Here is a 19,274-nt window from a genome sequence, read left to right on the forward strand (position 1 = left end):
TGGTTAACTTGGTGGCTTATGTTACTTGTTAAGATAAAAGTATTGATTATATATGTTGAAAACTTCATATTCTGTGAGAAACTATCAGTCCTTTCCACTTTGAGAGTACTGTCTCACCTATGCTTCCTACAAATACTGGTCAGTGTACAAACTTTTCTTTGTGACTAGGTAAAACATGTCATCCACAATAGCTGCAAATATTTAATAGGAATAAACTTTTCTGTGTTACATAAGTACATAAGTATTGCCATACTGGGAAAGACCAAAGGTCCATCAAGCCCAGCATCCTGTTTCCAACAGTGGCCAATCCAGGTCACAAGTACCTAGCAAGATCCCAAAAAAGTACAAAACATTTTATTCTGCTTATCCCAGAAATAGTGGATTTTCCCCAAGTCCATTTAATAATGGTCTATGGACTTTTCCTTTAGAAAGCTGTCCAAACCTTTTTAAAACTCCGCTAAGCTAACTGCCTTTACCATATTCTCTGGCAACAAATTCCAGAGTTTAATTACACGTTGAGTGAAGAAAAATTCTCCGATTCGTTTTAAATTTACTACATTGTAGCTTCATCATGCCCCCTAGTCCTAGTATTTTTGGAAAGCGTAAACAGATGCGTCACATCTACCCGTTCAACTCCACTCATTATTTTATAGACCTCTATCATATCTCCCCTCAGCCTCCTTTTCTCCAAGCTGAAGAGCCCTAGCCGCTTTAGCCTTTTCTCATAGGGAAGTTGTCCCATCCCCTTTAACATTTTCGTTGCCCTTCTCTGCACCTTTTCTAATTCCACTGTATGTTTTTTGAGATGCGGCAACCAGAATTGAACACAATATTCGAGGTGCGGTCGCACCATGGAGCGATACAAAGGCATTATAACATCCTCATTTTTGTTTTCCATTCCTTTCCTAATAATACCTAACATTCTATTTGCTTTCTTAGCCGCAGCAGCACACTGAGCAGAAGGTTTCAACGTATCATAAACGACGACACCTAGATCCCTTTCTTGGTCCGTGACTCCTAACGTGGAACCTTGCATGACGTAGCTTTAATTCAGGTTCCTCTTTCCCACATGCATCACTTTGCACTTGCTCACATTAAACGTCATCTGCCATTTAGACACCCAGTCTCCCAGTCACGTAAGGTCCTCTTATAATTTTTCACAATCCTCCCGCGATTTAACCACTTTGAATAACTTTGTGTCATCAATAAATTTAATTACTTCACTAGTTACTCCCATCTCTAGGTCATTTATAAATATGTTAAAAAGCAGTGGCCCCAGCACAGAGCCCTGGGGAACCCCACTAATTACCCTTCTCCATTGAGAATACTGACCATTTAACCCTACTCTCTGTTTTCTATCTTTTAACCAGTTTTTAATCCACAATAGAACACTACCTCCTATCCTATGACTCTCCAATTTCCTCTGGAGTCTTTCATGAGATACTTTGTCAAACGCCTTCTGAAAATCCAGATACACAATATCAACCGGTTCACCTTTATCCACATGTTTTTTCACCCCTTCAAAGAAATGTGGTAGATTGGTGAGGCAAGATTTCCCTTCACTAAATCCATGTTGACTTTGTCTCATTAATCCATGCTTTTGAATATGCTCTGAAATTTTGTTCTTAATAATAGTCTCTACCATTTTGCCTGGCACCAACGTCAGACTCACCGGCCTATAATTTCCCAGATCTCCTCTGGAACCTTTTTTAAAAAAAAAAAAATCGGCCACCCTTCAATCTTCCGGTACCATGCTCGATTTTAAGGATAAATTACATATTACTAACAATAGCTCCACGAGCTCATTTTTTAGTCCTATCAGTACGCTGGGATGAATACCATCCCGTCCAGGAGATTTGCTACTCTTCAGTTTGTAGAACTGCCCCATTACATCCTCCAGGTTTACAGAGTTCATTAAGTTTCTCAGACTCATCAGCTTTGAATACCATTTCCGGCACCGGTATCCCACCCAAATCTTCCTCGGTGAAGACCGAAGCAAAGAATTCATTTAATCTCTCCGCTACGGCTTTGTCTTCCCTGATCGCCCCTTTTACTCCTCGGTCATCTAGTGGTCCAACCGATTCTTTTGCCGGCTTCCTGCTTTTTATATACCTAAAAAAAATTTTTACTATGTGTTTTTGCCTCCAACGCAACCTTTTTTTCGAAGTTCCTCTTAGCCTTCCTTATCAGCGCTTTGCATTTGACTTGACATTCCTTATGCAGTTTGTTATTATTTTCAGTCGGTTCCTTCTTCCATTTTCTGAAGGATTTTCTTTTAGCTTTAATAGCTTCCTTCACCTCACTTTTTAACCATGCCACCTGTCGTTTGGTCTTCCGTCCTCCTTTTTTAATAAGCGGACTATATTTGGCCTGGGCTTCCAGGATGCTGTTTTTGAACAGCATCCATGCCCGATGTAAATTTTTGACCCTCGCAGTCGCTCCTCTAACCAGCTGCTTTATAAAGGAATTTTACCTCCCTAGTGTGCCCAGATGTTACATTTACCCAGTCATTATCGGGGTAATTGAAATCACCCACTATTATCGTGTTGCTCAGTTTGTTTGCGTCCCTAATTTCCTTTAGCATTTCTGCATCCATCTATTCATCCTGGCCACGCGGACGGTAGTACACTCCTATCACTATCCTTTTCCCCTTTACACATGGAATTTCAATCCACAGTAATTCCAAGAAGTGTTTTGTTTCCTGCAGAATTTTCAATCTATTTGATTCAAGGCTCTTGTTAATATACAATGTTACCCCTCCACCAATTTGATCCACCCTATCACTGCGATATAATTTGTACCAGTGTCCCACTGGTTATCCTCCTTCCACCAGGTCTCAGAGATGCCTATTATATCTAATTTTTCATTTAGTACAATATATTCTAACTCTCCCATCTTATTTCGTAGGCTCCTGGCATTCGCATATAGACATTTTCAAAGTATGTTTGCTGTTCCTATTTACATGATGCTTAGTACTTGACAGTATTAATTTGCAATCTTTTGTCTGATTTTTATTTTTATTTAAGGACACCTGATCTATACGGTCTCTTTTGCAACCTCACTATCAGGATACCCTATCTTCCCTGTTTTGTTGACATCTTTGAAAGATACCTTCAGTTGTTATGAGGTCAGCGAGCATTTGACATCTCTTCTTAATGCCAATTTATTTCAGACTGACTGATAGTAGACTGTTAGATTTTGATGTTTTAGAAGACAGTATGTTTGTGCTGTGAGTTTTGTGAAAAATGAACCATGATTGTGAGTATAAATTGTTCCCCGCTAAGGATGATAGATGAGCGAGCTACAAATGTTTTAAATAAAGGCCTCCAAGAGAAAAGAGACACAGGGGCTCTTTTACCAAGCTGTGGTAAAAAGGGTCCTGGCTTGTGGCGGGGGCTGCTTTTGCTGCGCCAGAATCCTTTTTACATCAGCGGGTAAAAAGTTCTTAAAACAGACATGGCCATGCAGTAAGATTGTTCTTACCGCATGGCCATATGGAGGGGGGGAGCACTTACAGCCACGATTACCACCAGGTTAGAGCCGCACTAGAAATTACGGAATTATTTTCTATAGCATCGGATATGGCGTGTGCTTGAGGCGGAACTACCACTGGTGGCTGCGCAGCAACCTTTTAGTAAAAGGGCCCGCAGTTACTACACCTTTAAGAATTGGCTAGTCTGTGATTGGCTGTTCCAGTGAGTGTTTGCTATAAATTCCAGTGGCCATTTTGGACAATCTTTTGAATCTTGATTCTATCTCCTGAAGCAGCAGGTTTGTGAAACAAATGGCTCTTGCCAAGATTTTGGACAGCTAGAATATGTTTATGCATCATAGTAAAAGAGCCAGTGGCGTAGGAAGGGGGGGGGGGCGGTCCGCCCCGGGTGCACGCCGCTGGGGGGTGTCAGCTCCGCTGATTCCCTGCTCCCTCTGCCCCAGAACAAGTTACTTCCTGTTCCAAGGCAGAGAGAACAGGGAACCAGAGGAGCTGATGCAGCACCCAGCGACATGCACTCGGGGCGGTTCAGCCCTCCCACCCATCCCTCGTCGCTTTCCCAAGTACGCGCTCCGGGGGGGGGGGGGGGGTGCGCAGCGGTGACCCGCCCCGGGTGTCAGCTGCCCTCACTACGGCACTGAAAAGAGCTCTCTTATGCACTGGAGCAATCGTGGTTTTGATGATCTGGTACGGGGACAGGATGCCTCTTCAGTCAAGCTAAGTATTTGTGGGACTGTATTTTGATATAACTTGTGAATTACCAGTGGTATTTATTAGGACTAATGGGGATCTGATGTGGGAATTTTTTTTTTATGACTAAAATGGACTAAGTGAGACCCCATCGGAATACAAAGCTAAGTGCCTTATGCTTAAATATTGAACATAAAGAAAAAGCATTAATATTATTTGCATATATAAAGAAAGTATATTCCAAATCAGGAGGTTTTTCCGTGGATCAGAATGCAATAATTTTCTGCACCAGAGATACAGAGGATTTTCCTCCACTACATAGAGATACCTGTTACCACGTCTTTGTAACCACTATTGAGTATTAAGAACAATTTTTTTCTTCTCCATTTTGGGGAGTTTTTTGGTCGCTCTCTCTTTTTCTGGAGTTTGATGATTTATTGAGGCCAATGATAATATCTGGGAATTCCTTTGGGAAGACTGAAACATTTGGTCAGACCAATGTTCTTTGAACTTTGAGGTCTTTATTATTTAAATTTTGAGATTTTTTGCAGCCCCACCGTAGTCTCTGTTAGCCTTTTTTTTTTTTTTTTTGCAAACTACATGCTTCATGCTTTTTGAGGACACCTTGAACTTAGTGCATTTGCATCAGTAATAAAAGAACATTATATCCAGCTTACCAAGGAATGCCATACCAAGAGGCAACACTGAAACCTTACCCACATTTTTCCATCCCTCATGACAAATTAAACTTTTACTGGAATTAGATAAGATTATAATTGCTTGCGACTCTAGCGATCCCAGTCAAGCACAGTCAACTCACCATTCCAATATTATACAACAAACATGTCAGACGTTACCTTTTGGGCCTTTGAAAAGTTTGATTTCTACAACGGTCTCCAGGATGGGTCTTCTTCGGCGAACGTATAGCCGTACTATAGAACCAGCCTCTTTAAGAGCTTCTACCGCACTACCATGGGAGACTTCTGAAACATCTACTTCGTTCACTCGCAGGATACAATCGTTGACCCTACAAAATAAGAAACATGTATTGTAAAGCATTTATAACTTGAGAAAAGATCAATGTGTTTTAGTTTTTATCTATGCTGACACATTCAATGTGCATACTATGTTACTGCCAACCCATCAAAGCAGGAGGAGAACACAGCTAAGTCTTCAAGATGTTGAATCAAGCAAATGCTTGTCTATGGTATATATACTATTTAATACTATTTCAAACATTTACCCCTATAGAAATGTATTTATTTATTTATTAGGATTTCTTTACAGCCTTCTTAAACCAATCATAGGCAACAGACACAGCTTTAAACATATTCCCTCTGATATTCAGTGCTATTTAACCAGCCAGAACGGCTGCTGACCAGTTAAATAGCACTTAGCCGCTATCTGCTGATAGTCAACGGGGGATAACCGGCTATCCCCGCTGAATATCCCCAGTTAGTGGCTAGCAGATAGCCGGTTATATGGTTAGTGCAGCAGGCTTTGATCCTGGCAACCTGGGTTCAATTCCCACTGCAGCTCCTTGTGAGCTTGGGCAAGTCACTTAACCCTCCATTGCCCCCGGTAGAAAAACATGGATTGTGAGCCCTCTAGGGACAGAGGAAGTACCTGCATATAAAGTGCACAGCACTGCATACATCAAGTAGCGCTATAGAAATCCAAGTTGGCTTTGTCTCATTAATCCATACATTTGAATATGCTCAGTAATTTTGTTCTTTATAATAGTCTCTACCAATTTGCCCAGCACAGATGTCAGGCTATCCAGTCCATAATTTCCCAGATCACCTCTGGAACCTTTTTTAAAAATCGGCGTTACATTGGTCACCCTCCAATCTCAGAGAACCACGCTTGATTTTAAACATAAATTACATATTACTAACAATAGTTCTGGAAGTTCATTTTTCAATTCTGTCAGTACTCAAGGATGAATACAATCCGAGAAATGTCAGAGTCAGCTGATTGTGCCAGTGAATGCAGTGTTTGTTTATGTCTTAGAGGCTGGTTGGGAGAGCGAATTTGAAACAGGTTTAGCATTCCGTGCAGCCATACTCAGGAAAGAGCTGATATTTAAGCTTGAAAAGTAATACATTCCAGTCCAGGAGATATGCTAATCTTTAATTTGTCAAATTGCACCATTACATCAAAATTCCATTAACACCGGAATCTTATATTAAAGGCAGGAGCTGACTTTTCAGGCGTCCATCTTCCACAGAGCTCACGCAGGTGCCCCTAAAAACAATTAATCTAGGTTAGTAGTTATAAAATATGCCTAGATTTATGAACGGAACCACACGTAACTTTTGACGCGCTATATAGAATCCGGGGCTAAGCGGGTGTTAATGAATTTTTTTTTTTAATAATGGGGTCCTTTTACTAAGCCACGGTAAAAAGTGGCCTACAGTAGTGTAGGCATGTGTATTGGGCGCACACCAGGCCAGTTTTTACCGCATCTACAAAAATGGCTTTTTATTTAATGGGACGGGAAAAGGGTCTGTGGTAAAAATGAAACCAGCGCACGCTCAAAACCAGCCTGAGCCCTTAATGCTACCCACCGATCTAGCGGTAAAGGCTCACGTGCTACGCGGACGGTGACCGGTCAGCGCATGCCAAGTGCCGATTACTGCCGGAACCAACATGCATAAGAGGAAACAAATAATTTGCCCACACGTTATGGGCACGTGCCAAATCTGAAATTACCACCAGGAGGGTGTGCTGGCCTGGCGGTAGTCTCATTTGGGCGCGCACTGCACGCGTGTAGAGCCTGCTGCGGCTTATTTTTTATTATTTATTTATTTAGATTTTGCTCACACCTTTTTCAGTAGTAGCTCAAGGGGAGTTACATTCAGGTACACTGGATAGTTCTCTGTCCCAGGAGGGCTCACAATCTAAGTTTGTACCTGAGGCAATGGAGGGTTAAGTGACTTGCCCAAGATCACAAGGAGCAGCAGTGGGATTTGAACCGGCCACCTCGGGATTGCAAGACCAGTGCTCTAACCACTAGGAGTGCCTCCACTAGCAATGTTCTATGTAGAATCTCATTCTATGTTCCACTGCACTAGCCACTAGGCTGCTCCTCCACTAGCAACATTCCATGTAGAAGCCTGCCCTTGCAGATCAGCAATTCGGCCGCGCAGGCTTCTGTTTCTATGAGTCTGACGTCCTGCACGTATGTGCAGGACGTCAGACTCACAGAAACAGAAGCCTGCGCAGCCACGTTGCTGACCTGCAAGGGCAGGCTTCTACATGGAATGTTGCAAGTGGAATAGCAACATTAACATTCCATGTAGAATCTCCAATAGTAGCAACAGAATTTCAAATAGTAGCAACATTCCATGTAGAATCACCAATAATAACAACATTCCATGTAGAATCTTCAATATTTATTTAGATTTGGCTCACACCTTTTTCAGTAGTAGCTCAAGGGGAGTTACATTCAGGTACACTGGATAGTTCTCTGTCCCAGGAGGGCTCACAATCTAAGTTTGTACCTGAGGCAATGGAGGGTTAAGTGACTTGCCCAAGATCACAAGGAGCAGCAGCGGGATTTGAACTGGCCACCTCTGGATTGCAAGACCGGTGCTCTAACCACTGGGCCACTCCTTATTTATTTATTTATTACATTTATACCCCGCGCTTTCCCACACATGGCAGGCTCAATGCGGCTTACAAAGTAACAATATAAATAATTACAAAGTCGTAAGAAGAATATACAATTTGTGGTAAATGCAACATTAATGAGGTTAACGGATAAGTAAATTGAACATGGGAGGAATAGGGTGCAGAAGGAAATGAGCGTTGGGAGGTAAGCGTAGGAAGATGGAGAGGAACGGATATGGGGTAGCAATAAGGATAATGGGAAACATGGTCAATGTATAACAATCGTCAATAAGAATCATGTGGGCAGCCTTTGGTTTGGTTGAATCGTTAGGGTAGGCTGTCTTGAAGAGATGGGTCTTCAGTGCTTTTCTGAAGGGCAAAAGGCCGTTAATGGTACGGACGGGTCCCACTATTTGGAAGGAGGTGTGCCCTGGGTGGGGAAAGGGCATATCTGTACTAACCAGCTAGCGAACTCTGAATAGTGTGCGCTGTTAATGCAGAGCTAGCGCTTTGCACCTTCTAAATAAGAGGCAGTCAGTACTCACGGGGTTTTTTTTCATGATAATGGAAAAAATTAGCATTGGACCTCCAAAAATAAAAAGCCCTATTTTAGAGCAGCATTAGTGCACGGGAAAGACCCCTATTAAAACGCGCTAAGCCCATTTTCTAACGCTTTTTTTTTTTTTTACAAAAATGTTCTGAAATTATTTATTCTGATTGCACCTATTTTTGATCCCACAGCGTTCCCTTCATTTCTAAATATTGATCTAGTTTCTATGGTGAATAATATCCATTAATAAACCCAATCAATTTAACTACCATATTCATCATTCAGGAATGCAGGCTTCCCGAGAGATAACGACAGAAAGGAGCCAATAATCAAAGCTGTCTGCGTCATTGCAAACTCTGTGGGTAGATTTACCTGCGGGGTCTGCAGTGGCAATGAAAGCAAATCTGTGTGGGTAGTTCTCCTTTGATTATTATTGCCTACGTAAAAAGTAACTGCAGACATTTCTGTTTGTTTTTTTTTTTCTGCCACAGTTACTCCAGCGAAAATAAATGTTGGCAGGTTTGAAAATCCATAGCTACGCACACTGTTTCCTTTGTTGTCTTCTGTTGCAAATGCCTCTAAACTGTGGAGATAAAATGAGGCACATTTTTGATCAATGTGCATAATTTTATCTGTACAGAGGATAATCAATTTTCGAAAAAGTCAATTTCCACAAGTATAACATGTTTTTCCTAAGAAAGGACTTCGTACGTTGGCCTCAAGAGGGCGCTGAGCCCAGATATTCAATGCCGGGCTGTTTCCAGTGACTCATACTGAATATCCGGTTTCAACATAACCAGCCGATATTCGGTGCTGGCCGGTTAAGTTGAAACCGGCCAAAGATAGGCCCTGCTATTTCAGCGGTCTAATTTGGCCACCAAACTTAGGGGTCCTTTTGCCCTTTTGCTAGCAGCAGGGGCCATTTTTCCCCGCACCAGGGCCATTTTTTCTGCAGCCAGTAAAAGCCAAAAAAAAATGGCCACACAGTGAGAACTCTTACTGCATGGCCATGCGGTGGGGAGTCCTTACTGACACCCACTGAGGTGGCGATAAGGGCTCCCATGCTAACCTGGCGGTAACCAGGCAGTGTGCCCATGTAGCCATGGCCATTTTCTGGGGGGGGGGGGGGGGGCTTTTTACGCACTGTGTTAATAAGGGCCCTGGTGTATAGGAAAAAGGGCCCTGTGGTAACAGCGGGGGCCATTTTTCCTGCACACCAGGGCCCTTATTACCACAGGAAAAATGGCCCCCCCGCTGTTACCACAGGGTCCTTTTTCCTGCAGCTTAGTAAAAGGACCCCTCAACTTCTTTTTTTGCTTAGTGGAATGATAAGGGCATCGTTCTACCACAACACTGTGCTTGAAACCACTAGTACACTGGCCATCTCAGTACCTCAACTGAAATTGAAGTGGTTATAATAGAAGGTCAGGGGCCCTTTTAATAAGTCACATAAGTGTCTACACACACCCAACGCATGCCAAAATGGAGTTACCACCCGACTACCGCATGGCTCTTGCAGTAATTTCATTTTTGGCGCGCATCCGATACGTGGACCTGTAAAATATTTATTTTCGGGCGCGCGTAACGGACGCATGCCAAGTGGCATTTGATGCGCGTAGGTAATTACTGCCCAGATTCTTTACCGCTAGGTCAATGGCTGGCGGTAAGGTCTCAGACCCACAATGGACACGTGGCAATTTTTGATTTTGCTGCCCGTCCATTTTAGGCAAAAAAAAAGAGGCCTTTTTTACAGGCACACTAAAAAATGGATTGGTGCACACCCAAAACCCATGCCTACACTACCACAAGCCATTTTTCCGCACACCTTAGTAAAAGGACCCCTCAGTTATCAATTAATAAGAAACATTTTATAGGACAAAAGTAATGAGTAAATACAAAGCATCCACCCATTCTGAAACACCTTACCTGAGTCGTCCATCTTCTGCTGCAGCTCCGCCTGGTATAATCTTAGTAATAAATATACCGGGGTCATCTCCGATATGAGGGTTATCTATTCCTCCAGCAATGCTGAACCCTAGACCAGAATTTCCCTGTAACAATATGAGTAAAAAAGGTATTACTAAATGTCACAGCTAATCATATAGGTCATATATGTTCCACACATGTTCATATATCTGTCATGTATCAGAGACAAGTTATTTAGCTATATTGATCTATCTATAGATAATCATTATCAATTATTTTCAAATCTCACATGTGTTCATTTGGTTGTATTAGGTTTTGCATTTGCTTTCATAAGTTTAAGATGCTTTATTTTATGAAACAAACCTGTAAAATTAATAAAAAGGTATCATTTAACTTGCTGCAGAATACTGACACATAGGCAAAATGTAAATGTTTTTTTTTTAATTTTAAGAATGTACCCAGGCAAAACATTTTTGGCTCATGTTCAGATTTTTTAGAATTTTTCACACAATTTTTGATTGTTTCAGGCATTTGTTTTAATGAAAACTTTAAGCACACGTTAGAACTTGTTAGCACCTGCATATCGATTATGCACATTAATCTATAGGTTAAGCAGCATTAAATCCATTTTATGAGCACTGTCTATTTTAAGGCACACTAAAAAAAATTATACATTAAGGTTTATTAAATTCATTTTGTGAGCACTACCTATTTTAAGGCGCATTAATGAACCCCTCTGTATACTAACAAAAAGCACATCCCTAATTTTTTGTACAAATGGGAAACTGCTAAGAGTAACTGCACGAATCACCTTGTGAAATTTATAGACTGGGATCTTATCTAAGAAAAATGCTCTGAAATATTGACCAAATTTGTGTTGTTAGCAGCCAAGTGATTGCTATTCGCACGTAATACTAACTTCAGACTTCATTGTCTACATCTATCAGTTTGCCTGTTTAGCTTAGCAGTGACATAGCCAGGAATTTTGTTTACAGGGGGTGTGTCTCCCTACCCCCTGCGCCATCCCCCACCACGCCCTCCCCTGTCTCCCCCCACATTCCTTAATATCCTCTCTGCTGCAGTCTTCACCTGGGCAGTGGCACTCAGAGGCTGCCTGCGGCCTGCACCGGGACTTCCTCCCTGAACCATCCCACCCTTCATAAAAGAGGAAGTTGCATCAGAAAAGGCGGGATGGTTTAGTGAGGAAGTCCTGATGCAGGCCGCAGGCAGTCCATCCCACCCTTCATAAAAAGAGGAAGTTGCATCAGAAGAGGCGGGATGGTTTAGTGAGAAAGTCCTGATGCAGGCCGCAGGCAGTCCATGAGTGCCTCTGCCGCTACCTGGGTGAGGAGAGAGGATTTTAAAGTGGGGGCAAGGGGGGCCGGGTCTGATCACCCTACCACCCAGGAATGCAATAAGACTATCCCGTTCTTACTTAAACCTTCATTACCCAAGCTGCAACGGTCTCAAGTATAAATCCACATATGCTTCGTCCTTCTCCTTCACCAGCACACAGCTCTGGAATGCCTTACAAAAGCATTAAAATCCATCCAAAACCATCTAAATTTCATGAAATCTCTCAAGACCTTCTTATTTTGAAGAGCCTACCACAAGGACTCAACCTGTGTTTCCACTTCTAGACACGCATCAATCTAATGACAATTCTGGGCTCACTCACCCTTCCTTCTTTTCCCCTGGTTTTCCAGTTCCTTTTGTTCCTTCCCTGTCCTTTCCGCTATTTCTTATGTAGGTTATATCTTGTATTAGTTTAATTCACTGGATTGGCGTTTGCCATGACGGTGCAATGTAAGCCACATTGAGCCTGACACAGTTGGGAAAATGTGGGATATAAATGTGATAATAAATAAATAAATAGGGGGTGCGTACACAACAGATGCACCTCGTTTAAATACACCACTGTAGTTATTAAAGATAATACTATTCAAAGGAAAAAAATTGACTATATGGAAAATCAATTACGAAGGAATAATTTACGTTTTTTAAATTTTCCTAAATCCCCTTTGACTCCAGCCAAGGAAATGTTAAAAAAATACTTTACTGAAGTTCTGGGGCTTCCCTCAGAAGCTTTTCCTCCTCTGACTAGGGTGTTATACATTTCTGGAGCTCGAGTTAATAATGTACAACCTTCTCAGCCTGATTTGAACCTAACTCAGATTTTGGAAAGTTCAATGGATGTCATTACAGAAAGGACAACATTGTTGGTCTCGTTTGCATTAGAATTGGACCGTAATAATATATTCAGGTTATTTTTTCGCCACATCTCCACACCTTTCCTAGGTTCAAAAATTCAAGTGTTCCCTGATCTCTCTCGAGAGACACAAAGAAAAAGAAAAGACTTTTTACTATTAAAAGTAAGGGTCTTACAATTAGGTGGGACCTTTATACTTAAATTTCCTTGTAAATGCTATATTTCTTTCCAATCCACTAATTATATTTTCTTTGAGCCGGGAAAACTTTTAGAATTTATAGTGAGTAAAGAGTAGTTTGTTGTTTGTCTGGATTGTATGCTATACCGGCTGCTCCGACTTGATTTCTTGTCTTTCCTGTTGTAAGACTGGGGTGGGAAACCGCCTCAGTTATCTTGTTTTAAATTTGAGTTCCTAGTTCTTGGATCATTAATGTGGCCAAACAAATGTATATTTTCTTTACCTGATTCTTTTTTTGTTCAATATTGTATATTTCTTTAAATTCTAATTTATGTATATGACATAAATGAAATGTGAAACTGAATAAATAAAAATTAAAAAAATAAATAAATAAATAAATACACCACTGTAGCTCTATATTTATATGGAGCCCTTATCAATGGCACCTCTAAAAGCAAACGGCATATCTGAATTAAAAGAAACATATTAAAAAATAAAAACTTAGGTAATCTAGATAACAGAATGAGGGGGGGGAAAACAGACTTGTAATCTAGTTTTAAGGAAGACAAAACAGGAGCAATCTGAATATCATTAGGAAGATGGTTCCGACGAGGGTTCACAAGAATAGCAAAAACCAGGAAGGAACATCTTTGGAATGTCACAGAGAGGAACATAGCATGAGAGAAAGATGATAGGTCAACAGGGGCGTATCTGAGGTTCGGCGGTAGGGGGGGCAGGGGCTAGAGTGAGGGGGCACATTATAGCCCCCCCTACCGCCGTCAAACCCCCCCTACCGCCGTTAACACTCTCTCCCTCCCCCGCCTACCGCCGTCACCTACCCCAAGGTCCGCTTCCTCCGGCTTTTTAAAATATTGCTTCAGCTGGCGGGGGACCCCAACCCCCCGCCAGCCCAGCTGCGATCTTTAACTTTTTCATCCTCGTCGTGCAGCGCGCCGTGAAAGCTGCATGCATCTTTAGTTCCAGTTGGATGGAGTCTGACAACGTGCTGCGACGTCAGACTCCATCCAACTGGAACTAAAGATGCATGCAGCTTTCACGGCGCGCTGCACGACGAGGATGAAAAAGTTAAAGATCGCAGCTGGGCTGGCGGGGGGTTGGGGTCCCCCGCCAGCTGAAGCAATATTTTAAAAAGCCGGAGGAAGCGGACCTCGGGGTAGGTGACGGCGGTAGGCGAGGGAGGGAGGGTTAACGGCGGTAGGGGGGTCCGGGGCAAAATCTGCGGGGGCCCAGGCCCCTGTGGCTCCAGGCAGATACGCCCCTGGGTCAAAGTGACCCACATCAAGAAAATAATTAAAAAGAAGAACATAGTATTGACTTCATTGGCGAACAGAGAGGTAGCAGCAGGTAAGGAAAGCAGAGGGAGAGAGAGCTTGGCAATCCAGCAGCTTGCCCTGGTCCTATATGAGAAAGGAAATGAACCAATCATCATGTCAGACCATTTTCAGGACAATTTTAAAAGCTATTTTTATGCAGAAAGCAGTATTTTGTGTGTGGAAATAGGTGCTTATAAACTGGCACATTGATATAAACACAGACATGTGCATGTGAGCCTGTACGCTTTACCTAAACTGAGCAGAGGCAGCTCCAAGGAAGTAAGTAGTTCAGGAGGGTTTGCACTTAAGCGCTGTGACATCTTACGGCCAGAGTGCCACTCACTGGCTGTAGGGACAAGGCATCCCCCTATCTTTTGGCCCACTGTGCCGCCTCCTAGACCCCTTCAGCTGTAGGTCAAACACTGAGGCAAAGCTCATTAGGATGCCATATTCTTTAATCAATCACAAACTGGGGTAGGGTTACCATACGTCCGGATTTACCTCTTTTTGAGGACATGTCTGGGCGTCCGGGCGGGTTTTGCCAGACCGCCCGTTTGTCTGGATTTCTGGACAAACGGGTGGGCGGGTGGCGGACCTATTCTAGCCTCCCCTCCCCTTACTTACTTACTACTACTACTTGACATTTCTAAAGCGCTACTAGGGTTACGCAGCGATGTACAATTTAACATAGAAGGACAGTCCCTGCTCAAAGAAGCTTACAATCTAAAGGACAAATGTACAGTCAGTCAAATATCTACTGTCCTGGAATGTTGCTATTCCACTAGCAACATTCCATGTAGAAGCCTGCGTGGCCACATTGGTAATCTGCAAGGGCCGACTTCTACATGGAATGTTGCTAGTGGAATAGCAACATTCCATGTAGAATCTCAAATAGTAGCAACAGTGGAGGAGTGGCCTAGTGGTTAGGGTGGTGGACTTTGGTCCTGAGGAACTGAGTTCAATTCCCACTTCAAGCACAGTCAGCTCCTTGTGACTCTGGGCAAGTCACTTAACCCTCCATTGCTCCAGGTACAAATAAGTATCTGTATACAATATGTAAGCTGCATTGAGCCTGCCATGAGTGGGAAAGCGCGGGGTACAAATGTAACAAAAAGTAAAAATCACATTGCATATACAGAGGCCCTTTTACTAAGGCACAGTAGACGCTAGCGCACTCTGACCACATGGCAAAAAGCACTGCCTCGGGACAAGCTGAAGCATCGCAAGGTAGTGTGCCCATCAGTGCATGCTAATCCCGTGCTGAAAAAAAACATATATATTTTTTTCAACGTGGGAGGCGTGGCTATGGATGGAGAGTAGGTGTGCCCTGCGCTAATCGGGTAGTGTGGGCACAGTGCTGTGCACTGCCCGATTACCAAAGAGTTAGTGCAGGAGCCCTTAGCGCCAACAAAATAGGTGTCAGTAAATGCTCCCGCGGTAATGGCCATGTGCTAATTTGGAAATGAGAGCGTGGCCATTAAAGAAATATGTGGTAATGTGGCCATTTTACTGCTGCACTAAAAGTGGCCACACAGCACGTGGGAATCCCACACGCTGACAAAAGCGCCGACCACTTTTTTAGCGCGGCTTGGCAAAAGGGGCCCCATATAGCCAACAGCACTGCCTCTCTGAGCGGCGGCTCTAAACATATGTATTTTCTTAAACTTGGTGGCAGACAATCCCGATCACTGCCGCTGTTTCAGAACTGTGACTTACTACTTGCACTGTTCTTACCCTGATTTTGTTGACAGTGTAAAGTCGGCCCTTAGTAATGCTTAAAATTCTGTTCTGAAGTCCTCAGAACCTGTTTCTGAGCGAACAAGCACCTCTTGAGGCTACCTGCAAGCCTGAACTAGATCATGAGGAACAAAGCGGGCAAAACAGTTTAAAAACATGGCAACAGAAAGAAGGGCACTGTTAAGTCCATTTTAAATGGATCTGAAGGTTATATCAGCAGGTGGCCTGTTACAAGCTCATGCAGCTCTATGCAGGTTTATTAGTATTCCTTGCACTGATGGGAATTCAATGTCCCCGACACTTTTCAATACTTTCTAGCCTTGGCTTTGTCATTGCCCAAACACTGATAACTCTGGCAGTCCTAGGCAGGATTAAAGATGTGACAAAATATCTGTGGACTTCTTAACAATAAATCATCCAGAATGGAGCCTCAGCCTCCCTGATTATGTTAAGTGCATCTGTGCTTACTGTGAAATAATGTTAACGTAATGTACAGAATTTTTCTGTGCTGGCGTTGAAGGGGACATGCTAGACATGCTTTTAACAGTTAACAAGAAATGCTTGTTAAGTGGATAGGAGGTTATGTACTGCATATGGTTTTGTCATTCCATCTAGAGAGTAGCCCCCAGATTTGGACCAGGTCTTATATTACCCCCATTACATCCATATATTGCACCATGTCCCAGATATATACATTTGTTCACTACAATACATAGTACAAGTGTGGATCTTTTCTGATGGCCGCAGCTGGAGTTAAGGCAAGTGGATGTGAGACCACGACAAGTGAGTTGTCGCTGCCACGGTGTGTGGCATAGGGGTCTAGCCAAATAGAGCACACAGCAGTGCGTTATGTACAAGAAAGTGTTAACAGTAGTCAAGGCAAAAGTATTTTGTCATGTAGTAACAGTGAAACTGAGGATGTTAAGGACTTGTGCGCAGTCTCCCTCTTTTATGGAGGGGGGGGGGGGGGGCAACAGATGGTCAATGGTGCTTACCTCCAGACTTTGATGGAATGGCGGAATGTAACAACCAAAGAGATGTGTGATAAATGGATGATGGGAGAAATGTTGTCTTTATGTCAACCCTTGAAAAGAGTTGGCGAACAGGACTTCTATGGTCCGTGTATAACCAGGGCAAACTTGTGATTAGGCCGTTGACTGCTATGGAGGCAGTTGGAGCTGTGCGACTCTAAAAGCTAGATACCCAAAATGATTTAGATAGACTATACGGTGAAGTTAATATGTAGGGACTATGCATTGTAAATCAGTTTTAGTTGTATATTTGTTAAAACTACTATGCTGCGGCTAAATAAAATTCACTCTATCAATTTCATGTCTTATATTGTTGTTTATTGCATTTGTATCCCACATTTTCCCACCTATTTGCAGGCTCAATGTGGCTTACATTGTACCGTAGAGGCGTTCGCCATCTCCGGTAGAGAAACAAATACAAAGAGTTGTTGTGGTCGAATAAGGTTCATGTGTTATAGACACACCAGTAAAAAAGCCCCGTTTCTGATGCAAATGAAACGGGGGCTAGCAATGTTTTCTTCTGTGTGCACGTGGGAGTGTGTGTGTCCCTGCCCTCTGGCCTCTCTCCCCTCCCCCCTCCCCCCTCTGAGTCCTTCACTGTTACAGAGCCAGCGATTTGATTTCCTGCTCTGCTGTTTTCATTCACTGACTGAGTTACAGAGAGGGCGGGGCAGACACTCATAGGGAAACCGGATATCTCGCCCCCTTCACACTTCCGGCTGGAGGCTTCATAGAACGTTGGTGTTGCCTTTTATATAGAGAGATAACTTAATACATTTCTTGATTAGCTTTCGAAGGTCGCCCTTCTTCCTCAGATCGGAAATAAGCAAATGTGCTAGCTGACAGTGTATATAAGTGAAAACATTCAAGCATTACTATGACAGTAAAATAGATACTATTGGAGATTCTACATGGAATGTTGCTACTGTTGGAGATTCTACATGGAATGTTGCTATTCCACTAGCAACATTCCATGTAGAAGGCTGCGCAGGCTTCTGTTTCTGTGAGTCTGACGTCCTGCACGTACGTGCAGGACGTCAGACTCACAGAAGCAGAAGCCTGCGCGGCCACATTGGTGATCTACAAGGGCTGACTTATACATGGAATGTTGCTACTGGAATAGCAACATTCCATGTAGAATCTATAGAAATCAAACAAAATAAAACATGGAAAAGAAAATAAGATGATACCTTTTTTATTGGACACTAGTAAAAAAGCCCCGTTTCTGATGCAAATGAAACGGGGGCTAGCAATGTTTTCTTCTGTGTGCACGTGGGAGTGTGTGTGTCCCTGCCCTCTGGCCTCTCTCCCCTCCCCCCTCTGAGTCCTTCACTGTTACAGAGCCAGCGATTTGATTTCCTCTGCTGTTTTCCTTCACTGACTGTGTTACAGAGAGGGCGGGGCAGACACTCATAGGGAAACCGGATATCTCGCCCCCTTCACACTTCCGGCTGGAGGCTTCATAGAACGTTGGTGTTGCCTTTTATATAGAGAGATTGGGGAATCGTATAGAGGAGGAGTTGTGCAGTCTATTACGAGCTTTGGTTTCGTTGTGTAGCAGGGTTTAGGCACTTAAGTTGGGTCGATAGGGTATGCCTTTTCGAATAGGTTCTCCACCACCGCCAACTCCAGGCTCCGCTCATTCTGCCTCGCCTCACCCTATGCTTGGAACAACCTTCCTGAGCCCTTACGCCAAGCCCCCTCCCTGCCCGTCTTCAAGTCTTTGCTTAAAGCCCACCTCTTCAATGCTGCGTTCGGCACCTAACCCTTACCGTTCAGTGAATCCAGACTGCCCCAATTTGACTGCCCCTATCGGACCGACCGTTCACTTGTCTATTAGATTGTAAGCTCTTTGAGCAGGGACTGTCTCTCTTTGTTAAATTGTACAGCGCTGCGTAACCCTAGTAGCGCTCTAAAAATGTTAAGTAGTAATAGTAGTAGTAGTTTTTAGTGATTTCCGGAAGTTCAGGTGGTCGTACATTGTTTTCACGGCTTTTGGTAGTGCGTTCCACAGTTGTGTGCTTATGTAGGCGAAGCTGGATGCATAGGTTGATTTTTTTAGGGTGATGGGGGGGGGGGGGGGGGTGAAGGGTCAAAGAAGGTGCCAAGTGCTGGTTGCCATATTTGTGCCTTTATATGGCACAAAATCTGTTTATTGGTTTAACCCCTGACGTGAAATGTATCTGCTCTAAACAATATACACATCACCTTTCTTCTCATAAGTAGGGTGTTCTAGCCACCATTTCTCTGCTTTTCATACCTGCTCATTTCCCATGCCCTTTAAAAGAATAAATATGTATTTATCTACCTCATCCAAGCCTGGACAGAAGTTGGAGCTGCTTGCAAAAATAATGACTGAACAATGTACTTCACTTAAATCTCTGTTGTCAATATCCACCAAATATTAAGGGAAATCTTAAATGGAGCATTATTTTTTTTATAGATGTGCTACTCTGATGTAAGATTGTTCCTCTTGTTCTAAAGAATATTTTCTAATAAGGGCTATAAATC

The 19,274-nt window shown here is 43.0% G+C and overlaps 1 protein-coding gene across 1 annotated transcript in view; it reads right to left on the minus strand.

Moving 5' to 3' along the window:
- The window catches only part of LOC115468419 (disks large homolog 2-like), a 216,709-nt gene that overhangs the window by 59,937 nt on the left and 137,498 nt on the right, over positions 1–19,274 (minus strand). Inside the window, exons 4-5 of the mRNA XM_030200104.1 lie at positions 10,275–10,399; positions 5,041–5,210 (exon numbers count right to left, since the gene is read on the minus strand). Of these exons, the coding sequence (XP_030055964.1) occupies positions 5,041–5,210; positions 10,275–10,399 (295 nt within the window). The remainder of the gene's footprint in view (positions 1–5,040; positions 5,211–10,274; positions 10,400–19,274) is intronic.

The sequence above is a fragment of the Microcaecilia unicolor genome, chromosome 4 (assembly GCF_901765095.1).
Source record: "Microcaecilia unicolor chromosome 4, aMicUni1.1, whole genome shotgun sequence".
NCBI classification, from domain to species: domain Eukaryota; kingdom Metazoa; phylum Chordata; class Amphibia; order Gymnophiona; family Siphonopidae; genus Microcaecilia; species Microcaecilia unicolor.